This window comes from Vanellus vanellus, assembly GCF_965231255.1.
Source record: "Vanellus vanellus genome assembly, chromosome: 5".
Classification (NCBI taxonomy): Eukaryota; Metazoa; Chordata; class Aves; order Charadriiformes; family Charadriidae; genus Vanellus; species Vanellus vanellus.
The window spans coordinates 75,463,697-75,485,778 of NC_138910.1; the positions used below are offsets into that span (position 1 = coordinate 75,463,697).

The 22,082-nt window shown below is 41.4% G+C and overlaps 1 protein-coding gene across 1 annotated transcript; it reads left to right on the forward strand.

Moving 5' to 3' along the window:
- The first annotated feature begins 534 nt into the window (after positions 1–534).
- SHISAL2A (shisa like 2A) lies at positions 535–21,105 on the forward strand. The gene is made up of 4 exons (XM_082483709.1): positions 535–737; positions 9,104–9,243; positions 15,602–15,681; positions 20,590–21,105. The coding sequence occupies exons 1-3, from the start codon at positions 556–558 to the stop codon at positions 15,631–15,633; spliced, it is 354 nt and encodes a 117-aa protein (XP_082339835.1). The 5' UTR covers positions 535–555; the 3' UTR covers positions 15,634–15,681; positions 20,590–21,105.
- Positions 21,106–22,082: the final 977 nt, after the last annotated feature.

Sequence of the window (22,082 nt, forward strand, 5' to 3'; positions counted from 1 at the left end):
AGGAGACTGGCCTCTCGGAAACACTGCATATTATGTGGAGTTTTTACCCCTCATAAAACCAAGGGGTCCAGAGCCCAGCTGAGGTGTAGTCCCTCTCAATTACCTCCTCGCTTTGGCTTTGCTGAGGCCCCACCGAGGCCGATGGGTGAGGAAAGACCCCCGAAGTCTCTCCTCGACGCGGGACCGACCACTGAGGGGAAAACCGAGCCCCAGCGAGACACGCTGGGGTGCTGCCTTTAGAGGTGAGCAACCCCGGGGGCGGTCAGCCCCCCATGGCCCTCCTCTTCCCCCACGCGAAGAGCGGGAGGCGCTCCGCTCTCTCCCCCACCTCAGGGCGCGGGCGTCTCCCGCCGCTCCCCGCCTGGCGGCGACCCCGGGGGTGAGGGGACACGGTGGTTCCCGCCCGCAGCTAGCCTCGCCCGCCGCCTGCCCCACTCACCGCCGCCAGCGCAGCCCCCTCGTCCGCCCCGAGCTCCGCCCGCTCGCCGGCCCACCTCCCGCCGGGTTACCGCCGGAGCCGAGGCGCCGGGCAGCCCGGCGGGCGGCCGCCACACCATGAGCGCCGAGTGCAGCAGCTACCTCAACGCCGACAAGGTGCTGGTGAGCGGGTTCAGCTGCCCGCGGACGGGCGGCGACGCCCGCGCTGTGTACTGCTGCGGCTTCCAGGACGTCAAGTACTGCTGCGATGACCCCCACAGCTTCTTCCCCTACGAGCACAGCTACATGTGGTGGCTCAGGTAGGGGCACGGCGGTGCCACCCGGTCCCGCATGGCGGGCGGCGGGGAGGCTCCGGGCGGGGGGGAGGGAGACCCGCCTTGGCCACAGCTTGCCGGCGGGTTTGTGTTTCTGAGGTACTCGTAAACCGGGCGCTTTCGGGCTGTCTTTGTCCCGCCGAGAGTAGCGGGAGAGCTGCATCTGCTGCCCAGAGAGACTTCTGCTTGTGCCAGGGTGGTTTCTGAAAGAAATAACTCGTGGGCTTTGCGAGGAAGCACTGGGAAGCGCTCGGTGCCGGTGTGCAGAGCATCCAGAGTGTCCCTCCCTCCGTTTGGCGTGAGGGGAACGGCGGTTTGGGGGCCTGAGGGTGTAAGATGCTGCATGCGTAAAGTTCCCGACGATTTGAACTTTTCCGTGTAGTCAGATCAAGCATAACTTTCCACTAGGAAGATGGTGGATAATGAGGGTTGTGCTCTCCTGGGTCAGCGCCGGGGTCCCTCTGGCTCCGTCTGCGCACAGCCAGCCCGGCCGCTGTCTGCGCCCGGTGCCCCTCGGTCCCTTCGGCATCCGTGCTGGCTGGGTCAGGGTGTTCGTATGCTTCTGCATGGTGCTTTCGCTGTCTTTTTTCTGGACTTGTTATCCCTGATTTTGTCGAATCCCTTTCTGGACTTGCTCCTGTTCTTTGCTGCTGCAGACCCGGTGGCAGCAGTCACTACCTGCTGTTTGAAGATACATCCTTTTATCTGCTTTATACTGTTTCCTACTAGTTTTCTGGAGTGCCTTCTAGTATTAATATTGTGACGTTTGGCGAACAACAATTGCACGTTCAGTTTATGCAGAGTGTTTAAAATTTGGTAAGTGGTTGCATCAGCTCTCGGCTTTCACCTCTCCAAACGGAACAGCCTCAGTCCTTCTGGGTTATCATTGTAGCAGATGCTATGTCCCACTGATCATTTTAGTTGCCTCTCATCCACACTGTTTTTCACTCCACAGTGTTGCTCTTAGAGGTGCATAATCTGGAGCTGCATGCTCAAGATGTGGGTATGGCAAGGTTTTACACTGGCAAAATGCTGCCTTCAGTCTTTCTCTCAAAAACTTTCCTGATGGCGGCTAATGTTTTGTTGATGTCTTTGGCTGGCACTGCACGTTGACTCTCTGATTTCAGTGAGCTGTCACTGATGACTCTAAAACTTTCGTTGAGTTCAGAACTGCCAGTTCTGAGGTTCATTGTCATGTAGGCTTGCTTTTCTTTATTTATACATTGCATTATGTACACTGAAGCTCTTCTACATCGCTTTTGCCTGCTTACTTAGTTTTCCGCAAGTCTTCTAGCATTCCTTGCCTGCATAGCATTTGATTACTCATAGAGGCTTAGGATCATCAGAAACTCATTTCATTCTTCTCCAGGTCATAGGTGAAGACGCTGAATAAAATCAGCCTCAGCAATGATCTCTGCAACTTTTCCTTGTACTGAAAAGGGACTGCTTAGCCCTGTGCTTTGCTCCTTATTCTTTTAAGCAGCCTTGAATCTGTAACAGAACCTTTTCCCTAATCCTGTGTCAGTTCAGTCTTCTTAGTCCCACCTTCAGCACGGGGCTTTGTCAAATGCTTTTTGAAAAATCTAACTCTGTCCACTGCGTTGCTTTATCCATCTGCTTATTGACACTTCATAGACTCCAGCAGGTTAACAAGGCACTATTTTCCCCTCACAGTAATGCTGACTCTTTAATGAAAGATTTTATGTCAGGAAGCAGCAAGTGCCAGCAGTTTCCTGAGGGCAGACCATGGTAGCGAGGTGGATCGGGGTAGTGGCTTCACCATCAAAGGACTTGTCCCTCGTATCCAGGTAAGGTGAGTGGGGCAAGCCTGGGCATTGTGGCTCAGCAATAATAGCCAGGGTCAGATGCAACCCAGACGCACTCAGCACCCTGACATTGTGTTTATCTCTTGGCTTAGCAATATTATTCCTTTTTCTACAGACATTTCTGTCTTGCCAGGGGTGGAGGTCAGATTTACTAGTCTGTAGTTCCTGGGTTTCCCTCTAGAGCCCTGTTTTGGGTTGGAGTTAAACTCCCAGGCTGCCAGTCCTCTTCAGATTGGCCTTGTGTAATGACAGTTTGCACGCCTTGGCCAGCAGTTTTGCAGTTTCATATATGAATTCCTTCAGAGCTCTTGGGTGTATGCTATCCAGTGCTGTGGGCTTACTCTCATTTAATATATCTTGTCTAATATTTAGTGTATAATTATTTAAAATCTAATTTGTCTGGCACAAATAGTGGCTTGAATCTGGGAATCTCCTAGCCATCCACAGCTGTGACTGGTACAGAATTACTCAGCTTCTGTGATATGAGAAGACACCCCCAAGTGTTCTTTTTTACACTTTTCTCATCGAATACCCATACTGTTTTAATGTTATATGATCTTTTTTGCATAGTCTTTGACTGTTTCAGTCACAGGAAGCCTTCTGAAGATGGCCAAATTCCTGAAAGATTAAGATAAAGTTTTGCTCTTGCATCTGCATGAGATGTTGTGATGAAGACTGTTAAAGCTTGCGCTTTTCAGAAAGCACCTTGATGAAGCACCTCTCTGAAGGATCTTCCTTTACAAAGATTTTCTAGTGTTTGAGAAATGTGACTGCTTAGCCTCCAGCTGCATCAGAAACCTGTGCCAAAACTTTGAAACGTCATGATTTTTTCTTTTCTTTTCTTTTGCCCCTCTATGATGGCCCTAAGTAACTGAATGGATCTGAGGAAATTGCAGTTGGTGGGGTTTTGCTTGTGCTTAACTTCTGCCATAACTGTCTATATCCATTGTAGAGAAGAGATGAATAAATACAACTTAGGTATCTAAGCAAAGTTACTGAGTGATTAGAATTGAAATTTCTGTTTTCAAAAGTGTTTTCCAGTAACAAATCAGATCACAATTTTTAGTTACTGACACACTGGAAACCCTAAGGTATTGCAACACTTTGAAAACTGTATATATTTGCACATGATAGTTCCATTAGGAGTTTAAAGAAAAAATAAAAATAACATTTTTTGTCTCTTGGAACGTTTTGGTGATTACTGTCTCGTTTGTCTCAGAGTGTTACTTATATCAGTATATAACAACCATATGTTAAAACAATCCTTCAAATGCTTCTTACAGCTTTTGAGGACACTTTTAAGACTTGAAACTCTTAAGACATAAAACTATTCAAGAGTTAGCCAAACCAGCCAAGGTAAATCAGGAGATTGCACATACTGAGGAAGTGAAAGGAGTTGGAAGCTCTGATGGGGAAATCGTTGCAGGTTTTGCTTTACTCCAGAGCTTTAAGATTCTCATCCTAAATCTTCGTTTTCTTGACTCCGCCCCCAATTAATTTGAAAGCAGTTACTGAATGCACCACCAAGTGGTTGGTGGTATCTCAGGGTTTACTTCTGTTTGGTGGCACACCAGGTAGAATTTCAGGAAGCCACTGCATATTTCTCTTGTGTTTTTCCTACTGTAGGAGACGTGTTGCCAGACCACTTGGCAGCCAGCTCTTACAGAAGCATTTCATGGACAAAACAGCAGCCTGAAGCAATAGTCACTTGCAGGCCTATGCTGTTCTTTTTCTGCCAAATCACTACTGCCTGTACTATGTTTAGCACTATACACTGCACTATCCTTTAGCAAAATGGAACCATTTTTCCCCTTCCCACTACTGCAAAAATGGCAGTATTAGACAGGTGCATCCTACCACCTGCTGTACTAGGAGCTGCTGGACAATCATAAATAATGGACCTTTGAGCAACTGACACATTTCATACTTTCCCTGGAATTTATTATCTGTAATTAACATTATTAATTTCTCACTTATCTTTTCTTTTTTTGCTGGTACTTAAAATCAAATAGTATAGTATCTTTTTTTTTTTTTTTTTGTTAGAGCAGCCTAAGCTCTTTTTTCACATTTCTTGAAAACGTGACCTCAACAAAGAAGAGTGAAGGATGTGGTTTTTTTTCTATCTCATAGCAGTCCAGGAGCCCATGGAACAAGGAAGGGAACATCAGTAAAAGGCAGGAGTGTTCATCAGAAGGTTATGCAGTTTTTGAAACCACAAAACAAGATGCTATAATACACTAGTGAGCAAAACACTGAATAGCTCACCCTTCAGAGTCATGTGCTGTGCATGTATATGCAGTCATCGTGACATCTACTTTACCTCCAAAACTGAGTGGAAGGGGAGAAATGCTGAGCGTGTAGTATTTGTACTGAATTGTGATGCAGTCAGGTTCAGTCAGCACCTTTTTGTTTCAGAATATCTTAGAATTATTTTTGTCTCTGTTCAATTAGATTTTATTTTGCCAGTTGAATAGCTTCTTTCAATATCAAATAGAATTACTGTGTCCATTCCAAATCTGTACCTTTTAAGTTTCATGTAATATGTATCTGATTAAAACTCGGGCAGGTAAAGTATAGATTTTATTCAAAATGCTTTATTAATTAATACCCATAGAACCATGGTGACCTAATGCTGTAGCTAAGCTTTGCTTAGCTGTATGGATCTTCAGGAGTCTGTTTTGGCTTTCCAAAATAGCAAGTCTTTTGTTCCTGTATGCTCATTCTTCCAGTCTTCCGGGAATATTTATCTGTTTGCTTTGCAAATCCTACGTACCACATATCACTGCAGCAATGGCATTAGGAACATTTGATTCACTCCGATCCAAATGACTCATGAGCTTCCTTTTAATTTATCAGTGGACATACTGCATCTGCTTAACCAATATTTAAATTTTTCCTAGCTGTTTTTGGTGTGAGCGGACTAATTTTATGGTCTAAAAATAACTGCAGGTGCGTGGTGCTGAGCATCCTCTGACAGAAATGCCGATGACCCACTAAGCAGCTCTCTGGACAGCAGCATGGGGAGCCCTGGGCAGTCTGCTGCTCAGTAAAGCCTTTGGCTGCACAGAGACATGTGGCAGTGCTGCAAGTGTGTGTGTGGCACTTGGTGTAATAGCAGTAGGAGCGTCAGTGAAATGTGTGGTATAGCTGTACCTTTATCGTATGTAGAAAGTAACTTGGGAGAGTTTTGTTTGGTCAGTGGTGTTCCTTCACTCTGAGGGTGGTGAGGCACTGGAACAAGTCACCCGGAGAAGTTGTGAATGCCCCATCCCTGGAGGCATTCAAGGGCGGGTTGGATGGGTCTCTGAGCAACCTGGTCTAGTGGGAGGTGTCCCTGCCCACGGCAGGGGGGTTGGAACTCAACGATCTTTAAGGTCCCTTCCAACCCAAACCATTCTATGATCTTCTATCAAACTTAGTGTTGCTTACGATCAAAAAATTGTGTAAATGCTGTCAGGATTACCCCTAGGCCTTCATTGCCTTTTTTACGTTAGATCATTGTTTTGGGAGTGGGTGGTTAATGCTGAGGTTTTGACTTACTAATAAGGCCATAGCAGTGGGCAAGAGTGACTTTTTACTTTTCTTGTTTAATTTCTCTGCTGTCAGAAGACTGATCTTGAAGACACACCGTGAGGCCTGTAGACTGTTACCATGCGGACTTTAAACACCTAGTGTTTAAGGTAAAGCTAGGAACATGGCAAAATGTTTTTTGAAAGGGCTTTTTTAGGTGGATATGCAGCACCACAGTAATTGCTGTAGAATCTAGGGGACATGCTGAAGGGCTGTCTTTATTTTCAGAGGAGGGTGATCGTTAAAATGATCAATGGTCATAGTTATTTTGGTGTTTTGTTTCTGATAACTGTTTTCACTATAAAAAAAAAGAAAGAAAAGATTGTGCTCTGGTTAAGACACTTCAGAGTTCAGAGCTGTGGAAGGCATACTAAATTCTTCTGAATTAATTCCATAAATTAAGAAACAACCCTCTACCTCTGAACTTTAACTCAAAATTAACCTTAAAGAAATTATAATACATTCTAAGACGGTTGATGGCTTCAGCACATTGAGAACAATCTGGTATTGAAACACTATGTTTAAAAAGAGTATGTACAAACTGAATCTTAATTTCTGATTGATTGTGGAGTCCAGGGTGTCTATTTGGTTTTCTGATGCTGATCTCCATGTTTTGGGTGAGATCTTTTCATGTTGCTGCTGGAGCATGACAAACATTTTTAGTGGCATATAACCTATATGTCTTTGACCTGTTGTAGGAAATACTGGAGAGTTCCCTAGGAACTGCTTTTCTTACCTTTGCCATTTGTAACTCACAAAGCATCTTATACAAGTTAAGTAGTGATACTGAAGATGCATTGTGTTGTACAATACACAACTGTATTGTTAATGTCATCTACAACTGCATGGAGGAGAGCTACAACTGAGAAGTAATAGATGCCCGAACAGAAAAAAATATAATCATTAATATGTATTTGATCTATTCAGCTTTAGGACAGCTGACTGCTTAATGTTTGGATAATGGTGAGCAACCTCTTTTGTCTGGCACTGCAGACTGTTATTTAAAAGCAATCTTAAGATAGGGCTAATACTGACATGACAAAAAAGCACAAATACCTGTTTCTGAAGAGCCTTTGGGTTTGTATTACTTCCTCAAATAGATTCAGCTGTGGAGATCATTCTTAGTTTCATGGCTGTTCACCTCAGCTTCCTGTAGCGCATTTCTTCTGTTTTGTCCATTTGGGTCAAGGTGTTCCAAGTTAAAAAGCAAAAATGAGGCTAGAACCCAGGTGAGACCTCCGACTGTAGGGACATATTCAAATTCCATATTAAGCAGAATATCATTGGCCTGTAAGTTTTGTTTGAGCCAAAAAATGACAAGGAAAAATTTGCTTAATATGTGCATATATACGCAAACATATAAGGACACTCTAGTTCATGCGGATGATAAATACCATGAAAAATACTCATCGGGGCAAAGCTGTTCTTTCCAGAACAAATAATTTTGCTGATAATGAATGATTTTACTTGTGTGTGTGGAGTGTGCAAACTTCATTAATGGATCTGACTAGTAACTAATGAGAACTGCATCTTAAAGTCATACTGATATATGCTGTTCTCATCCTGCTGATCTTAAGAGTTTCTGCTATGGACATATCTGTCTACTGGTGTTACGGGTCTACTGGGAGCTTGTAGAGAAGTTTTGCAGTAGCTTGAATGTAAAATTCTTAAAAACATCCTGAGGCACAATTCTTCTCATCTCCCTGCAAGGCCACAGTAGAAGTGACTTTTCACTGATAGCGGTGATATATAAAGGCATTTTTATCACTAGAGGATGGAGTTTGTAGAATTTAAGACATTCATCTCTCATCTGTCCTTCCTACACCTGTCAAAATTGTAAATGCACCAGAGTAGTAATATAAAGATTCTTGATTCTTGGACTCTCTTCATCTGTTACTAAGAGATCACTGTTTAATTTCACCAGAAGTCAGTTTCTTTGGCTTGGGCTGTTGAACAGTGGACTGGAATGCTGAGGGCATCAAACGGCCCAGGAGAGGATAGCAAATGATATCTAGATGGTATTGCAATTGGCTCGCTATTTCATCATGAGAATTATTTATTAGGAAAAGACTTGAAAAGAAGGATGGAAATAAGGAAACTGTATATACACATACTGTCTCACGGATTGTCTATGGAAGCAGTATAAAGTAGCTTCTGTCTGCAGAAGTATTATCTTGATAAAATCTACATGTACTGCTGTACAAAGGCTTTGATGCCTTTGATACTGTGTGTAAATGAGTTAATATGTAGTTTTCCTTTTGCCTTGGCAAAGATCATGGAAAAACTTCTCCAATCTTGATTGGAGATTTACTGCATCAACACAAAGGCACAACAGTGATCACAGTATTCCGCCCTGCTCTACAGAGCTGCTAACAGAATTGAGTAACATGGCTTGCCTGTTTTTTATCCATTTTTTATGGGCATGTCATCCTTGTTGAGAAGTCTGACAAACATGTACTTTCTTTCAGACTGAAAAATATAGCTCTAATAGTGGTGTTATTTGAGGAAAAATGAGTTTGCATGGGCTGCCTGGACTGCTGGAATCCCTCTTTGTGTGTGCATGTGATATTTATGTGATATTATGCTTATCTGGGAATATGCATTGGAGAAGTTTTTTGATCTCACTGATGCCAGTTACTGCATGAAGTTATTTTTGATTGTCACAAACACAGTTTAAATCAGACTCAGGAGTAGTACGCATAGGTAACATGAAATGTCACTGAGGGCCAGATGTTCAACTGCTGTGTGATGACATTGACCCTGATGAGGGTAATGAAATAATTCCAGTTTATGCGACTTGAAGTATTTGAGCTCTGAACTTTTGTTTACAGTAAAAATATACTATCACTCCCCCACCTGAGTACAGGTAACCTCCAGACAGCATCCTGACCATTGCTTTAATGGGTATTCCAGGCTGTTTGTATACTGAATTTCTTTGTTTTTCTCTCTTCTTAGTGTTGGAGCACTCGTGGGCCTGTCGATAGCAGCAGTGGTCCTCTTTGCTTTTATCATCACTGTGTGTGTTCTCTGTTATTTGTTTATCAGCACGAAGCCACGCAGCAAACTAGACACTGGTTTAAGCTTACAGATGGCAGGTAAGACCAGTTGTTATTGACATACATTATCTCCTGCAGAGGAAAAGCCTTATTCTGTCTTTAAATGGACGTGGAGGAATCCAACAGTGTGTATTTGCTTTCTGAGGGGGCCCTCAAGATGTAGTCAAGCTATACTACTGTTTTACTTTCTGAATGAAATCTGTACCAAAATCAAATGAAAAAAAAATTAACACAAGCTCAGTGTATTTTAGTAGTAGGAAGAGTGTAAAACTTCTCAATACTGACTAAGGGTGAAACAAACAAGTCCCTTTATCAGGAAGAGGCTTAATCAGTTAGTTGCTCCGGATTTCCTGTCAAGAGTACATAAACATATGGTAGTGATTTCATTCTAGGAATAAGAATCTCAAAAGAGATTTTAAGTCTATTTTCTTGTGACAGGGAGAGATCATTCTTTTTTTTCTTTCTTCCTAACATAAGATCCAGTCTTTGAAATTTAAAACTCTTTGCATCAGTCCCAGTAGTCTATACCTTTGTGCCTAAACTGCGTTGGCGGATGCCTGCAGGAGCAGTGCGTGTAGCCAGCGCTAGCACGTTGGCATGGAAAAACCTGCGGCTGCTGCTCCATTTCGCACTTGTGAAATCTGACTGCAAGTTTTGATAGTGGGATGGGGTGTGATAAGTTTCACCCTTTGTCTTGGACTTCCTAAATGTTTAAATATGGCTTCAGTGGTTCAGCCAGTAAAGAGAACGTTGTTCTTATTTAGGCCTTGGAAGTTAAACAAGTTGAAAAGGGGGAATAATTCTTGGGGAAAAAGTCCCCTCACCTCAAATTCTTTTCTTTTTTTTTTTTTTAATTGTTTTTAAAATGCTTCTATACCTGCATGGCAATAAATGACCCTGAGTTATTGTAATTACAGCCTGTTATACAGCAGTAAGCCCTCTTCTGAGTGTCTAGCTAACATGGGCCACTTCATACCAAACTTCCTGTGTCTTGTTTTATTCTCCAGACAGTGCAAACTTTGGTCTAAAAGTTGTTTATAGGGCTGTCAGGAAGTGCAAACCCTCCCTTTGGAGCTACAGCAAGCTGCCAAAGTGAAAGTCACACATTCAGCAAATTGCTACTAATCTGCAAATTGAAAACTTCACACCTGTCCTGGAGAGAGAAGAAATAAGACCTGCTACCTAGATCAGCCTAAATAGTCTCTTGGGTGGGATTAACAAAATGCCTACTGATCTTTTACAGGATGGTTGTGTTCTAATTATAAACTGGCATTATGCTTTTGAACCTGTTGCTGTTTAACTTCTTCCCTCAGGTTTCCCTGCAATGGCATCAGCTCTTAATCCATTGCCAGGACAGCAGTGCTGGTTTTTCTCATGCTTTGTATTTTGTGCCAGACCTGTTAGGCATATGGGGAGCTGGGACGGAGGCAGGTGCTATTGCACTGCTGCTGCTGAGTGTTTCCGTCTTTCTCTACAGACTCAAACCCTGCTGCAAAACCACATCTTGCTTTGGTATTAGAGATCCTTCCTTTCTTCCTATCATGGGGTGAACAGTATCCCAAGATGCTGTTCCCAACTGATGACCCAGTGTTCACATAGGCATCCTGCCTCATGATTCCAGGTGTTAGGACTCCAGGAAGCTGAGAGATCTTTGCTTTTTCCTAACCATCTCCTGTGTTGTTTTGAGCTTTATTCAGACTGCATTACACTGTTCTGATTTTGCTCTCATCCTGTGTCTTTCGCTTTTATTATTCTGCTTTTTAGGCTGCTCTGAATGACAATTATTTCACATCTAAATTCTGATAGCTTTAGCTGTTGATGAGGTGGACTGCCAGAAATTGAAAGCCAGTTACTTTGCCAAGGTTGAGAGATCTTTGAAAATGTTGAAGGATTTCATTGACAAGCCTGAGTGCTTATCTTCATCATACTGGGGTTTCTTTCTCATGGAAGTCATGCAAGGTCCGAGTATCTTATGAGATGGCTGGTTAGCTGCTTTCAGGCCTGAGGAACAATAAAAGCAGCCTCTCCTCCTCTTTCAGTTCTTCTGAGATTTGAGCATAATCATGTATAGGCAATAAAAATGAATTTAAAAACTTAAAATGGTTTTTAGAAGCTTCAAAATATTTTGGGCCAGAGGACTGAGTTTTTACTGTGAACTCAGTTCAGCCCTGCTTTTTCTGAACCAGCCTAATCTTGCCTTTAGGTGAAGGCTGTGTCACACATTAGGTGTTGTACGATGTCTGTACCTCTGGAGCATTCAGAGAGCACTCATTTATGAAATCAATATTTTTTTATTATATTCAGTTTCACCCATGGTATATCAGCTCAGTTGGAGTTTTATGTTTCATTAAGCATACAATTGATTATTGTATGCCTTTCCTACCTCATGTAATAGTCAAAGTTGGTCATTGTTCTGTGAGCTCATACAAGATCTCCTAAATATAGAAGTGGAACTGTTGAATGTTTACAGAAATAATTGCAAGATCAATCATAAATCTAACAAATAACTGGATGTGTAGCCTTTGTTAAAGTTTCTGATTCTGCAAAAGGTGGATCAGCTGGAATTTGCCTATATTTAGTCTTGAACAAATGGTCTGCAATAGCATCAATACAGATATTACATATGGGGTTCCTGAGTTACTGAAGCCTGTTGTTAGCCCTAGCAAAAATTAACATTGTAATCTGAGAACCGAATTTTAGGAAAAATTAGTTCAGTCAGTGGTGTAGACCAGGAGTAGCTACTTAAATGTTAATGGAATGATACTGATGTAAACTGTTGTTACTAATTCCTATTTGGTAGTATCATATTGTAGAGTGCAGGGCAGATTCTTTATATGCAAGACAGTGTGTACAGGCAAATGAGAAGATCCCATATCTCAAGGGGCTTAGCATCTAGTTTCTTATCAGATCTAGTATTTCTCAATAAAAAGCAGCAACGTGCTTTATTTACCTCTTTCAGTGAAATCTTCTGCTTTTACAGTCAACATCTCAGCTCTACATTGCTTTCTTATTGTTTGTGCTGTGCCTCAGAATGCAAGGTTCACCTAGGATTTGGCGTGTGGGTTAATGGTCTGCCTTACTGAAGCATCAAAGTGCTTCACAGTTTTTCCTCTATGTATCCTCACAGCTGCCTTTCTGAAGTAGGGAGGTGCTATTAGCCCCATCTTACAAGGAGACAGAACTGCAGGGAAGTGTTATATTTTTAACGCTTTGTGTGTCAGTCTAGACATTAATGTCCAGTGGAATTTTGAAAGGACGTGACTAACCAGAAGACCTTTGTCCTTTTGCTTATGATACCTCTAAAAACATGGCTCTAAGACTAGCTTGACACAGGAGTTCTGTGGTGCAGAGAACTGAGCCATCCTTTTTGAGACCAAGGTGAATATTCAACTTATTGTAGCATAATTTTTCTTAGCATAGTGAACTTGCTTTTTAACATGTTTAACATGTTTTAACATGTTGCTCAGTAAGCTCTTTCTGAGAGAAAGGATTTTTCACTCAACTCATTGTAGGTGTTTCTATTTCTCCCATTTGAAGGCTGGAGAACTATGAAAGTGTTTTTTCTTGGTAAACAAAGGCCCCAAAGAAATCCAAGCCCCAAGAATGCAAATGTTACAGATTTTCTCAAGATAAAAGGGAATTTGGTCATATGCTTTGTTCTCTGCCTAACCATTAAAACTTCTCTGTACAAAAGGTTGGAGTACTTGTGGCCTTGTAAATTACTCATAATTGCTGGGAAAAATGTTCTTTATTAGAAGAGATTAATTCTTTGTTCTTACAAAGCAGTGACATCGTAGTATGCAAAAGTTTATGGTTTCATTTTATAATAAGGAAAAACTCAGCTTGAAGAATAGCCAGATGACCTTCCTGCCCCTTTCTCTCCTTAATTAAAGATTCCTCGTGGGACACTATTCAAATATACAAAATATTCAGCTATTTTGATGAAAAAGCAGCAAACTTACACTTTCTTCTCCTTACCTCCGCAGAGTTCTCTGACTATTGGTTCTAAAACCAGATAGCTGCTGTCTGAATTCAGAGACACTGCACTTGGTTGTTGGAGTATGCATTGATTGCTTTGCTTTCTAGGTTTATCAATAATTTCCACTGTGTGGTCTTTCTGCAGCTAGCCTTCAATTTTCCCAGGTTAGGCTACTTTTCTCGTTGCCAGCCATCTGCCTCAGGTATTTGTATATGGGAAAGATCAGCCAAATGGGCTTAATTATTAAAAAAGACCAAAACACGCCATATTTTTTTTTCTTTAGAAAATGAAGAAATTTCCTATTTTGGAGCTGGGAATTCAGATATAGTGGAAGGGGTAGTATTAGCTCAAAGTTACATCACTAGGAAGGATTAAATTTGGAAATGTTTAAATTGGACTCCTTCGCTTTTAAATTTCCCAGACTTTCTTATAGCAGTGAGTTTTTTGCAACTCGTTAAGATAAGTGTTTGGGTTTTTTTTTTTACTGCAAAGTTAACTGTAGGTGCTGTAAGCTGCTTTAGATATGAAATCTAGACAGGCTTCAAAAACAGGGTGCCTTCCTCTATAACTGATAATGATTTTTTTTTTACTTTTGGGGTTTGTTTTTTTTGATCACAGCTGAAGTAAGTCACTGGTTGGTTTCAACTAAGATCTTGGCTTGAATATTATTGTACAGATATTTTGAAATGTCAAACTATCAAATCTCATTTTGATATTTTGAAACCAAACTGCAGGTTTTTCAATTCAAACAATAAAATGCAACTTTCAAGACACTTAAAAAATCGTTTGCCCAATTTCCTTTGTTTCAGTTTTTGTAAATGAAAATATTAGAATTCTCAACTTTTCATCCTGATTGGATACGGGGAGCCTTTTTAAATTCCTTCCCCACACACTTCCTTGAACAGAAGTGCCCTTATGCTTATCTTTTCTTTTCTCTTTGTTGTCTGTGTGGGCCCAAGTAGTGGGAAAGTGGAAAATGGGGTCAAAGGCAGTGTTGGCCAGAGGCTAATGAGAAATAGAGGGAAACTCAGGAAGACTGATGAGCTCCATAAGGAGACTTAGGTGAGAAAGGGAGCAGGGAGACATTTTAGAGCCGGTAGATAAAGGAGAAACCACAACAGAACAATAGGATCTGGGTGTGCCTTGGGAGCATGTGGAAGAGGGACAGGGCTAATGGGGTTGAGAGCAGCAGACCAGGGAGGGCACGATGCCGGTGGGGATGGGGAAACTCCTGAGAGGGCCAGGGAGTAGAACAGTGGCTGTGGGTGGGCTGGAGAGCAGAGGTGAGGTGCTTGGGGAGATATATGAAGAGGGAGCCTTGCAGATGGGAAGCATGCACAGCGTTGGAACAGCCAGAGATTTAGGGCAGAGAAAAGAGATAGGAGGGACCCAAAGTGTGAACTGAGGTGGTTGTTCATGGAGACGGGGACTAGCATGGGAAGCATAGTAGCAGAAAATTATGACTGGAGACAGAGTAAGGAAAGCAGGAAGGGAATGAAAGCATGAATATAAGGTAAGAATGAAATGAAATGAAGTTCAAAGTATGGTCAGAAAAGTCTTTGCTTATGGAGCTTTGCTTTCTCTGATGTCAGCAGGTATCAGTGAAAATGACAGACAGAGTATCTCTATTCTCCCTTCCTGACAGTGACTCACTGCAGACTGCTTTTGCTTTGGTTATTCTGATCAGTTGGGCAAACTCAAGTTGTCTGCACTGAATCTAAAGATTCCAGCTCTTCTGCTCCAAGCAGGTGTCTGTATCAGTTACCTGGTGGAATTTTAATGAACTCTTATTTATTTTAACATATGAAGTTGTGTTCTGAAAAAGACAATATTCAAAAACTACTATATGACCAAACAGTCAAAACATGGGAGATGCCAGAACTGAAGATTTTCTGGGCAACTGGTGAAATGCCTAACTAAAAATTGCTTTATTTGTTCCTGTCATCCCTTCAATCTTTCTGTAAAACAAGGGTGACGCTTCTTTCATGCAAAGAAGTATTGTGAGCGTCCCCCCATGCAGTGCTTTGGGATCACTGGATGAAAGGTGCAGTGAAGGAAATAGTGACTGATCATGTTTGGAGAGGGGTGATAGTTTGAGATTTCTGATGTGTTTTCTTGAATATGGGATTTTTTCTGCCGTTCCTTTTAGGACACTCTGATTTCCTGCTATAAGTCATACTTATATCACAGTGCTGCTACCTTAAACTGCTTTTCATCTTGATGTTTATTCTTTTTTAACACAAATTAACTGGAATGGAAAGTGGAATGGCTGTGGTCTATCCCATCCTCTAAAGATTGTAGAGGAAGATTCCAGGAACTGTGTTTTTTCTAGTGCATTGGGCGCATCCATGTATTACTACTTGCAACTAAAGGAAGAATAATGCTGTTAGTTTTACTAAAAATGCTTTTGTTTTACAGACAGTGAGACTAGAGGGAGTTCGATATGTTAAAAAAACAGAGGCACTGGATGGATTCTACCAATGCTGTAATGAAAATAGGTACAGTGAGAACACTTCATCATACTCTCTTGTATTTATATATCCTCTGCTCTGTTTTATATGCGGTGATGCAGATATGATAAGCATTTCAAAATGCCATGATTCTTTATGTGAAAGCTTTCTGAAAAGCACTAGCGAACTGTCTGTTTGGTTTGCTTCTATATTGCTCTGATGCTGTCCTTGCGCCAGGAAGCATCTGCAGAGACTTGAACAGAGTCCTTCCACAGAGAAATCTCTTCTTGATTTACTTGTACATGAGTACTCCTTCATGATTTTGTGCCAGAGAAGGTCACATTCCCCTTATGCTGTCTTTGTCCTTGCCCTGATGCTGTCCAGGATGCACCAGAGCTTACTAAGGAGGCAGCCGTTGTAACTTAGCATTCAAAAGAAATTCTTTAGCAATGAACTGCCAGAAAGGCTCCTGTGTGACAAAGGGCAGTGAAGTATCTGGTGGATAGTTTAGTCATATTCTGCTTCTTGGGGATGCTGCCTACAAATGGTGAGTCGAGTCTGATAGAGAACTGAAGAGAATTATCTTGCAAAAAGTGAAGTTTTATATGCTGACTTGATTTTTATGCTGAAATCTTGTTTAAGGGTCAAACTGCCTATGGCACAGACAAATTCATCTGTACTGGCGTACATTTTGTATGTACTTCAGACTTAAGAGGAATTTATGAATAATGCAAAAGACTTCAGATGGCATGAAACATGCATTTTACTTTCTGTAGGGGGTGAAAGCTCATGGCTAAACAGCCACAGTATGTGAGAATAGCCATAGATTGGCAATGTCTGTCACAGGAAAAAAAAAAGTGGGCCTGTTTTCTTAGCAGTTGTTCTTAGAAAAGCAGGAAAGTAAATGTGTCTGAGTTCCCTGCTTCATGCATTTTCTCTTGTACACTTAAAAAGCCACACTGTGCATCATAAGTGCAAGTGTGTTTTTTTCAGCACTTTTTATTATCAGCGTAACAGACTGGTTTGGGCTGCTTGTCCTCATGAAAATACTTAAGTGTAAAAAAACTCATTCTGAAACTCTTAACCACCTCCACACTTTTTTTTTTTTTTTTTCTGTTGCGAATGAAATGGCTTGTGGGAGAGAAATGCCATGGGAAGACTAAAAAGGATCCTGCAGTCAGAAAGCCGTCTGTAGTGAGAAAATCCAAAAATATCTGTGGCAGGCGTTAAGTACTGAGATGAGACCTCAGTTCAGGTCTGTGAATATGGCATTGCTTTCTGGCCATGAGTCTCTCATTTCCTTGTGCTTCAGTTTGCCTGCTTTCCACCATGTTACAGAGACTCATGTTTATGGAGTGCCCTGAAGTGTAGCCTGCTAACCACTATTGCTTACAGGAAGAGAAACAGAGGGAGAGAATTGAAAGGCCAGCTACAAAGGACTTCTTTGTAGGATTTGAATGCATGCATTACATAAAGACCAAAAAATTGAAAAGCTTTTTTTGTGGAAGAATTATCCAATTTTTTCTTGGTACAGTGAGGCTGGCATTATAATGAAGAGTCAAAATACTTGAGACCTCTTCTTGGGCTAAACCCAGGAAAACTATGCCCTTAGCCTGCGAGCCCTTTTGCTTCCAGATGCAGAACAGAGCAGCTGGGAGCTTTCTGTGGAAATGGAAAGGGAGGGAGGCAGGGATCTTTTCTGAACTTCAACAGATAATCTGGTTAAGTGTTGGTAGAAATTCCAGGTCTCTAATTGTTTTTTGTCCTCTGCTTTTCTGCTTGTTGCGGATTTCATGCCCTCACCTGTTATGGGGAGACACTTCACAGTGCAGTGATAAGCCAGAGTGTCCATCAGCGGCTGTAAACCTCTCACTGCTGTGAGAAAGCTACATGTAGCAATTAGATTTGATTTAGCGTGCATACTTCCTCTGCCAAATTCACTGGGTTTTAATTAGGAACAGGACACCCTACTATGATTCTATGGTTCTACACCATTGGAACTGATGTAGTTGAGCATACCATTCAAGCTTGTTTGCATGCTCTTTTCCAGCAAAATGGCAAACACAGCTCTTTGCTTTAAAAAGGGAAAGGGGAAGACCTAAGAGGCTAGAAGCATCACTTCTAACTTGTAGTGATAAGATAGCAAATTATTAAACAATCGAGTTACGCAAAAGAAAAATTTGACACAGATTTCATGAAGACAAATCATGACAAGTCTAATTTATATCTTTGTGAAGGTAATTTTGCATGTCAGATAAGTAGGAACAAGTGGCTATGACTTACAGGTCTTTATGAAAATGCAGTCAAAGAGAAGTTTATGTGTCTCGTTCTTAAACACATTTTTGGAGGGAAGGATGTCGCAGTACTCTGTCCCAGTTGAGTAGTAAGAGCTTGTCTGAAGGACTAAAGGCCATATATATAAAATTTATGGATGACACCACCCTGGGAAGTCTTGCAAAACTCTGGGGGATAAAACTACCTTTCAGAAAGCGAATACTGTACTTAAAAGCAAGAAATCAAATCCTCAATTATAGCTAAGGGAGGATAACTAAGGGATGATAACTAAGTGATGTGGGGAAAAAAATATCTGGGGATTTACAGTATGCTGTAAACAGAGTATTGATGTTCTGGGCTCTTCTTTTAGTCTGACATACTAAAGAGGGGAACTGTATATAGGATGTAAGGTAATAATTTGCTCCAGTTAGCACTGGCAGTACCTCTGTTACAGTAATGCTCTTTGGTATACTGCTGAGGAGAGAAAACTGAGAAAATTTTGAAGATTTTTGGAACAGCAGGACAGGCTTAAGCTGGCTTAAGTCTAGAAAAGAAAAGATGAGTGACAATGTTCAGTTATGTGGAATAGAGGACAGTGATTATTTTCCATGTCTGTAGCAGGCAGGTTAAGTATTGTGCTGAATTTCACATTGAAGTACATCCAGATTTAATAATAGAAAATCTTCCAAACTGTAAGGGTAGAAGTAGTACTGGACCAGCCAACGAGGCACCTTGTGGGACTTTCTTCAAAGGGCATCCTGAATAGGCTAGACTCACACTTGTCAAAAGTGAGATTGATGAAGGATCTCTACAGCCTTAGTGTGTTGGGGGGCTGTGTCTTAGTCCCAGGCATCCCTTAGGCCACACCAGCAGCCCCTGGCTTTTGGTAGACTGTGTCCAAGTCTGGGAAGAAAAGTCTGTCAAGCTGCTCTGAGTAGAGACAGTCTTGGGTGCTGTGTCAGACTCTATGTGGGTCTGCCCCAAGTCTGGAGAAAAAGTGATGGCCATAATAGGAACATCTGACCTCCCTTCTGATCTGGTATTTAATCAGAAACGCTGTATGTGGAGGTAAAATAGAACAGACTATTTCAGTTGGAAGGGACCTACAACAAGCATTTAGTCCAACTACCTCACCAATTATGGGCTGACCACAAGTTAAAGCAAATTATTAAGGGCATTGTCCAAATGCCTCTTAAACACTGCCAGGCTTGGGGCATTGACCACCTCTCTAGAAAGCATGTTCCAGTGTTTGACCACCCTTTTGGTAAAGAAATGCTTCCTTGTGTCCAGTCTGAACCTCCCTTGGCACAGCTTTGAACCATTCCTGTGAATCCTATCATGATGATGGGATGATGATAGGGAAAAAAGATCAGCACCTCCCTCTCCCCTCCTGAGAAAGCTGTAGAGAGCAATGAGGTTGCTCCTCAGCCTCCTTTTCTCCAAACTAGCTAAGCCCAAAGTCCTTAGCCACTCCTCATAGGACATTCCTTTCAGCCCTTTCATCAGCTTTGTTGCCCTCTGGACACATTCAAGTACCTTAATATCCTTCTTAAATTGTGGGGCCCAACTGCACACAGTACTCAAGGTGAGGCCACACCAACGCTAAATACAGCGGGATAATCATCTCTTTTGACCAGCTGGTTATGCTGTATTTAATGCACCCCAGGAAGCAGTTCACTCTCTTGTCTGCCCGGGCACACTGCTGACTCATATTGAGCCTGCTCTCAACCAGATGTCAATACTGGGGGATGGTACAAATCTAAGTTTATATGTATGCCCTGTATGCTTTGATTTAAGTTGGTCAGGAGTATATAATCATCCTCAGAGCCTTAAGCAGAAAAAATCTAGAATCTACAAGAAGTGTCACTGAGAACTCAGATAAGCGTCATTCCTCTCAATGAATGAGTACTGAAGCGATGTTCTTTGCTGGTTAGGATGCTCTTTGCTGCTAGTTGCCATCTGCCTTGAAATCCAAGATTTCACACTTCAGGACTTCTGTCAGTAGCTGAATTAGCTGAGATTTTCTGGCCAGATTTCAGTGCATGTCCATTGCTTTTTTGCATATTCAGACAAACATCTGCTTCTAAACTCATCTGTACCAACAGCTGTTGTGCTTCACCTAAGAAGCAATCCTGTTTTAATGAGCAGTAGAGTGATTTCTTTGTATAGAAATGCTTCGAGTGTAGTTTGTAATATATTTTTTGTATCCATCAGGATTAAAGGCACACATTGTGAGCATGTCTATCATTAAAAAAATGAAATGCATAATGTAGATATTAGTGGTGCATTTTCCAAGAGGCATTGCATAGAAATGTTAGATTAAAGACTGTCTTTATCTGCTAAACCTTTTTTTTTTGTTTTAGCACCATTGTGCCTTGAAATCCTCATTTGCACAGCAGAGGAGCAACAGCAGATCTACCCATCCACATACATCCCCAGAGGAGGCATTTAGTGTTTCATAGATGTAGTGATGCCCTTCAGAGTTGTGATTCTTCACATGATAAAGATTAGGAATATAATGTGATGCTTGGAAGGAGGTAATCCCAGTGAAATGGATTGAGCTGTATGGTTTGTTCTGGATTTGTTTGTAGGATCTCTTTATCAACTCTGCTGCGCAACAGAGGAAAAAAAAAAACCTTCCCCTTTTCAGTCTGTTTCTTAACTGTGATTGGTATTTTGCAGATACAGAGCTGCATCCTTCACAAGGCCCTCATTGAAACAAGCTGTTGACAAAGCCAAGTGGCTTCATGAGATTTCCTGAGCCACGAGGATGAACTGTGACTGTGAGCCCCGAGAACCAGACTCACTCTTCCAGAGGTGTTTCCTGGCTATTACAACCACTGTTGATAACCAGAGGCCAACCTGAAGCTGTGCCAGGGTTATGTATTTGTGTATGGTTACTGTACTGAGAAGTAGTGTATTTTGAGTTCCACATACCAGCTACCGCTTCTAGTCATTTTCATGCAAATTGTTGTCTTTACCCTGTGCAATTCCAGTGAGATAACACAGTTGTCAAGCAGAGCAGAATTTGGCACACCATGTTAGACCAAGCTTTATTTTAAGCTTTCGCTGTGTGCCATCTTAATGTGGTGTCTTCATGTCATGAATATGGTTGCCTTTAGCCAAATGTGATTGTTCAGTGCACAAACATATGTGAACACAGTACCTCAATAAAATCTGGCATTTGTTTGTGTTGTATTTTTCTTAATTTATCATTTCCCCCCACCTTTGTTTCCTCAGAAGATTCTCACAGATCTTAAAATTAATTTGATGGGAGACTTTTCCAACAAAAAAGTGAAGTTAGTAAGAAGTGAATTTTTGTAGGGAAGTTTTCATTTCAATAGCTGTTTTCATAGAAAACAGTAAACACTGAAATGAATTGAAATAAACATCCACAAATGTTTTGCGGATTCTACATCAAAATATGCTTGAATATTTATTTTGAAGCAAACTTTTAAAAATTTTCCGGTAGCGTTCCAGGTTGGAGCACTAATTTGTGAAGTGCTGAACATCCTTCAGGTAACCAAAGAGCTCTAATCGCACATTTTATTTCTCCAGAAGACTTAGGAACAACCAACATAGTCTTAACTGTCATATTTGAGCTTTCATGTCTTTCAAGCTTTCAGGCTCCAAATCGTGAACATTAATGATAATGATTTCTTTTCATCTTGTGAGGGTTCTTTAAGATCAGTGATCAAAAGATATTCTAAAGTATTTAACCATGCTGTTTATGTAAAGGCAGTAGACAGATTTCTATTTTCCATTTGCAGATGAAGCCTGAAACCTTTACCTACCATGTCAGCTTTGACTCTGGTTATACTTCAACTTTTTAAGACCAGATCCTCGTCTGCTGTTTGGGAGTGACATCTTTCTGTGTGGTAGTGCTTGAAATTTAAACTTCTTCACAGCTATCTGGTGTTATGCATCAAAACCCCTCAGTTGTTTCCAGTCTAAGCTACTCTTAAGTCACATTACTTCTGTGAAATAACACAGCAGTGCATCTGAAAGAAATAGAGAATGTGGTATATGTTCTTTCTATAATTTTGCATATACTATCTCACTAAACTGGCATTTGCTACTATGGACTTCTAGAAAATTAAAACTACATTGGTTGCATGAAGAAAATATTTTCATAACATTAGAACATAAACCTGATCTTCCAGCCTCATATCTTT